At 33.1% G+C, this 6450-nt stretch overlaps 1 protein-coding gene across 1 annotated transcript; it reads right to left on the reverse strand.

The window, feature by feature from the left end:
- Window positions 1–3159: 3159 nt before the first annotated feature.
- Window positions 3160–5092, reverse strand: LOC140058148 (uncharacterized). Its single transcript, XM_072103704.1, is given in 6 exon segments — window positions 3160–3477; window positions 3480–3606; window positions 3609–3678; window positions 3775–3884; window positions 3886–4165; window positions 5019–5092. Coding segments are annotated over 6 exon segments (726 nt in total). The 3' UTR covers window positions 3160–3412.
- Window positions 5093–6450: the final 1358 nt, after the last annotated feature.

The raw sequence follows: 6450 nt of genomic DNA on the forward strand, positions 1-6450 counted from the left end.
TTTTGAAGATCTGTAATTGACTTGAAGGTTCCAGCCTTAATTGCATTATATTTAGATAATTTCTCTAAACTATCGATATGTTGTTGACTGAGTTTATGTTTTAGTAATTTGTTATCACTAGTCTTGTCTCCTTAGCATTTTTTCCAATTACAAAATCTGGTGTTTAGAAACGTAGATTCTCCTTTAGAGCTGTTCGAAAAATGTCTGCATTGAAAACAATAAACAGAGTCTTCCTCCTTGGAATATTATAACCATGGATGTTGATCATAATGACTTGGTTTAAATTCCTTATACCGCTGAGTGATTAAATGTCGGGGAAACTGGATATCCTGTGGTTGCACTGGCCTTTCGTCACATAACCAAGATATGTCTTTATGGCCTATTGCCACTTCTTCACCTTGGTGATGATGCATAGTTTGATCTGCACACCTGTCCCCCAACACATTATCTTGTTCTTCAAAATTTCCATCATCGTATCTGTTGTATTATTAAGTGAAATTCATCTTTGTCCATCTCCACATCAGTCTCCTCTACATCCAAAATTTACCCTGAAATGGATATTGATAATACTTATGACCGTAGGCTTTACTTAATATTTATTATTTATGTTAACAGTAATTCTATTTAGTACTGGACATAAACTACCAAACAGTGTAACATTTTACCTTCAGTTTCTACATATTCTGATTCAGAATCCGTCATAAGCTCATCGGTACCCCCTAATTTAAACTCTGAACTTGTTCCAGGCATCACATCTGTAAAAATAAGCACGAATTGTGTTACTGTTAATAACAGGGTTATAATATTTAAAATATTTTTATACAATACAAATTCGCATTAGTAGAAAATTAAAAAATTTGCTTTCATCAATTACTCTATCATCATTATCATCAAGTCTTTTTCTCTTGAACGTTTGTGCTGTCGTGCTACTACCAGAAAAAAAAATAGTCCATTGTTTTCTGATGCTCGCCTTCAATTACTGAAGTCGTTACACACCTTCCTGTCAAAAACACATCTTTATGCTTCGATTTTGTGTGTCTTTGTGCATAATCGTTTTTAAATTCTTCGTTCAAGGTTGGAAATGATAGGTAGACGGGTAATGATTAGGTCAAATGTATGGCCGTGTTCATGAGTTGGAGTTGTAATGCGTTGAAACAGTTGGTAATCATTTAGAAGTTGCATAAATCGTCAGAGGAATGAATCCTGTACATTGTCAGAATATGGATGTTGAAATCACCTATAATTGCAAAATTGTCAGAATTCTTTGAGAAGTGTCAGCCCCACTGGCGCCACCACTGACATAAACCATTGTTTGTCACCATTTGAGGCACAAATGTCTTACTGTGTGGGTGTGTACTGTATAAACACATAATTATACAATAAACTTTATTACTGACAGTTGCTTCTCAATGTTAATTGTATTAATTAATATTACAACAAATATAAACATTGTAGTGGTGTATCGTTACATGTACTTTACTATTTCAACTGACTATGACAGTGACAGTTTCAACAAAGTATTAGATCGCAAATGTTTTACTGTGTTTAGTGTTATATATTATAAAACATAAAAACAAATATTTCGTTAATGATATTGATAAAGAATATATTTTAAAATGGTTCCTCTTTGCACCCATTCTCTTCACCATCCCTGTTACAAACAAAAAACAAATTGGGTTTGTTAAATTTGACTCAACAATTTTCAAAAAGTTTCTCTTTCAGAATTTCCAGGATGCTAATTTTAGTTGACTACATAAATCACCGTGTCTATTTATTCATTCCTGCAAACGACAATGTATTGTAGTCCTGTGGTACGTACATTTGAAATCGCCATTTTTTATGCTAAAATTACTACCGTATGTATTCGAAGAATATAAGAATGGCTGCAAAATTATTGAAAATCAAAATTGATTATGTTATGTCAAAAATTGCCTTGAAATCGATGTCCGATATAATTTGTTGATATGGTATAATAATAATAATAACTAGTTCATTCTTATATAGCGCATATAAGCAAGCTCTCAATGAGCTGAACATTATTACCCCAGTCATTTTTTGGATCAAACACGTATGGAAACATACTTCCATAAATGCAGCTAGTAATCAGCGCAAAGTTGTTTCTTTATCTATAAACCGGGTACCCTTTATACACCTGGGTGGAGAGAGGCAAATGTAAGTAAAGTATCTTGCCTACGGATACAAGCTATGCGGCGAGAGTTGGATTCGAACCTCGGTCGCACGATCAGTAGTCCAACCTCCAACATACTGCGCCACACGCCCTCACTAATACTGTATGCAGTACAGTAGAACCATTAAAAAAGGGGACATCCAAAAAGTTTCTCCTAATAGGGACATCTGTACTAACCAAAAACTGAAATTGTCCCCTTAATAGGTGTTTCACAGGGAAAAAATGAACAATTGAAATTTTAGCAACCAACATTTCACCAATGAAAACTGTCAAGCAAGAGAAAGTAATATTAATTTTAATTGAGGCGCTCCAGCTCAAAATCAGCATCCAGATACATTTTTTTAATTCCTATCTTTTTAAAATTCATATTCTTTACATATTATTAAGCTTTACAATGATATATCATACATATATATATATAAATTTAGTTGAACATATCCAAAGTTATAAACCAAAAACTAAACAGCACTTTCACTAAAAGGAAATCCAGGTTTTAGAGGAAAATGACAGAGCGTAAACTGTGCTGGTTTTGGTAAAGGACAGTCAAAACACCATGGCAACACCAAAGTTCCCATTGTCTGATTCTAAAGAAATTTTACACACACAATAACAATACAATAAAGAACATTAGTTGTTAAAATCATTAACTTATTTCAACATTATCATTTTCAAAAACAATATTTTCCCAACAAAATGAAAGTCGACACTGTCACTTTAAATCTATATTAATATTATTGCAAATAAATAAATTGCTAAACAAGATTTTTAATTCTACAACAATATTGCGACAGGACCTTTACTCGCTTGGAGCGGCATACACAATATTTCTTACCTCAAATTTACAAAACTCTCGTATCGAGTCATAGAGGTAGATAAGATAAGATAAATTTATTGAACAAACGCTTTTGTTTATAAGACAAGGCAGTGTAAAAACTTAACTAAGAAGCGAATTATACAGGTATAATTGCCTTTTAAATGATAAAACCGGGTATGGAATGGGTTCTAGTAAAATAAGTGGAGGTATGTTGTTTACATTCTTGAGCAACTGTAGGCTTTGTTCTGGCGTATCAATAGACTCTTGTAATACACCATTCCAGGATTTTCTGACGAGAATCGGATGTGGTGCATCTTTAGGATATTAGGCAATTTCCTAAAATAGGGTGATAGGAAAGAATTCCAGTCATATGTTTTAACAAATACCTTCCATCCTTCATTTTCAACAAGTTAGGGAATGTTCACACTCGTTGTCGAACTTGTATGCACAACGTCTTCCATGTCTGTAAGCGAACAAAACATCGAAAGTAACGCTGCTTCAGAAGTCCGAATGCCTAATCCGGTGAAAACTTTGTGTGGCCGGCTATCATGAAATGCAATGCCAATGATGCATGTAGGTTGTGCATACAGCGCCAGCTTAGGTACTTAGCTACCACAAAAGGTAGTTATCCTTGTTCTGGCCACTGCAATTCAATTCAAAGTAACATTTATTACACCTTTCGTATTACAAAATTGATTTCAATGTACAATATATATATAACCGATTGTAGAAAGAAGAAGGTACAAGCCCAGAAAGATGAAAAACACATCACACAAAGTTAAGTTGACATTTAGTTTTTCCAAGGCCATAAGTAGCAAAAAAATGATGTACATAACTTATGACGCTGTTTGCGCCTTTAGATGCTTGACTTCCTTCGTCAATTCAATTAGTTAACTTGTTTTCCTAGGCCTTCTGCAGCAACACCAAAAATGCCACATTTGCGCTGGGTAATGAAGTAAATTGAGCCAGGTTGATCTGGATCAGATGGATAAAGAACCTGCTGTGCAAAGTAGTCAAAGCTGTAATGACTTTTCTTTTTCCTTGAAGATGGAGCATGAATCCCTAAACTTTCACCTTTCAAATTTGCTTTTGCATCCAAAACATTACTATAGAATTCTCTTTCTTTACTGACTTTGTCCAAATGATCAAGTTGATTTGCCAGTCTATAGAAAATAAAAACAAAGTTAGAGTTATATAAAAACAACACTTACCAATGCAAAAACTCAAAGGCTTGTCGACAAACTCTAAAACCATCGACTTTGTATGTACAAGTTCTTTGTTTTTGGGCCTTTCGCTTGGTTTTTATGTAAAAAAAAAATAAAATTGAAAATTGTTTCAAATTCGCTGAAATTGAACATTATGATAGTTATTACATGGGTTGGTCTATTGTGACACAGCGCCGCTTTCAAGCTGGAGCGCATTGTTATCATAATCATTAAAGAACAATATAAATTATAACTAATAGTTAAGTCTTATCTTTTGTGTTGGAAAAAAAAATGCCTCTTAATAAGGGTTGAATCAACCATTTGACACACTGTAATCTTTTTATGAGTGGCCAAAATAAACATAAAATGTATATTAAACAAAACTGAGTTTTCAAAGAATATGACCTGCTGCCAGAAGTAAAATCCCCAGCAGACCATTTACTAACTTTGAAAGGTAAAATCTTCTATTTCTGCCATAGGCTGCAGGGTGCTTGAATGTAATCTCCTCTGGCAAGCCATTTACTTTCCATCATCCACCTTCAAATTCTTTATAAGCTAACTTGTGATTTTCCTGTTAGCCTATGATTGTATGAAATGAAATTAAAGTTGATCAATACAACTTCAAAATCTTTCACTCAAAGCTCAGGTCATAAAATGTGGGATAAAATTGCTTTTTTAAAATTACAATTTAGACCATTAAAGTATGGTAATGCTGTAAAATCCAATACAGAAATGTAAAACTGTTTTCACACTTTCTTGCTAGATCTGTTTTCTGTCTTTGTTTGATGTAGCTTAGCTAGAAACAAATGACTGGAATTCTCCTACAATACTTGTGGATTCTAGAAACATCATTCCTTTTGAGGATCCAAATCCACTATCTTTCATAATATATGATTAGTTCATTTTGCATATCAATTATCAGAAAACCTTCCATTAAAAACATTAAATTGTAAACATTATACGGCCTACCTTTTGCTCAAACTTTACTTGTCTCTTGCCGCTCACTCACTGGCATATACTCCCTATAGACAAAGCTTGTATTTGTCAACTTCATCTGGATTCAGTTTTCTCCATTTTCAGTGGCTGTTTTTAGTTACTGGTTTTAACTGAATCCTTTATCCATTTCTGACAAAATAACAAACTGTACATCTAGCTATTTTTACATTGTAGCCTACCCAAACTAACAATCAAAACGGATACTTTTCTTAATATTTAGTAAGATGAACAAAGATTGCCCATTTTAATGTGCTCAGATAGGAACATATTAGATGTTGCCTTCCGTTTCCAGTATTCTTTGGTGTTTGGAGTATTGTTTACCAGTTTGTTTCCTCCGATAATTACCTATCTAATCCTACGTACTATGAGAATAGTTTTGTTAAACAACTTGAAAATTGATTTTTGGATATGTAGATTACAATTTAGACCAGAATTTAAACATCTGAAGATATTCCAATTTGAATTCCTTCGTTTCTAAAATTTATAATAAAGTTATCACATTTCATTTGTTGTTCATTTTCAGCAATTAAAATAACCCAGAAAAGAGCCCCAAACCATGTATTATTAATGTGGACACCAGTATATCATCCATTTTTGTTCATTAATAAATATACAAAATAGTATAAGGGACAGTGTGCAACCTTGTTTAACACCTTGACCAATGTTAAATTCCTTTGTTATATTATTTCCAAACTTTAACTTTAACATTAGTGTACATTATTCGTCACAAACATCCTCTAATTCCAAATTCCATATGGCCTTTAAAAGACCATCTCTCCATACAGAATCAATGCTTGTTGGAAGTCCAGCAATGCAAAATAAGTATGTTTTCCTTCTTTTCTTCTGCAAACTGCAATGCTTTTTACTACAAAGACATGGTCTTCACATTGCTGGTCTTTTCTAAAACTTCCCTGGACATCCGAAAGAGCATTATCCTCCTCAAGGTTATTTGCAGGTTATTTATATTATACCCAGATAGAATATCTACTGTAGGTCTTTCTTATCACCTTGTTTAAAAATAGGAACTATCAAACTTTAAATTCCAATCAGTCGGTATTGGTTGAAATTCATTAATTTTTTTTAAAAAAATTTTCAGAATTTACCTTGCTTTTGCATGTAACCTTAGAATTTAAAACGTTCAGCTATGATATGTGATGCCATAAGATGCGATGTTAATAACTGGTTGTTCAGTTCATCATACATCTTATCGACAGGTTTCAGTTTAGTGTAGTGTTATGTCTAGCTAT

This window comes from Antedon mediterranea, chromosome 9 (genome assembly GCF_964355755.1).
Source record: "Antedon mediterranea chromosome 9, ecAntMedi1.1, whole genome shotgun sequence".
Taxonomy (NCBI): Eukaryota; Metazoa; Echinodermata; class Crinoidea; order Comatulida; family Antedonidae; genus Antedon; species Antedon mediterranea.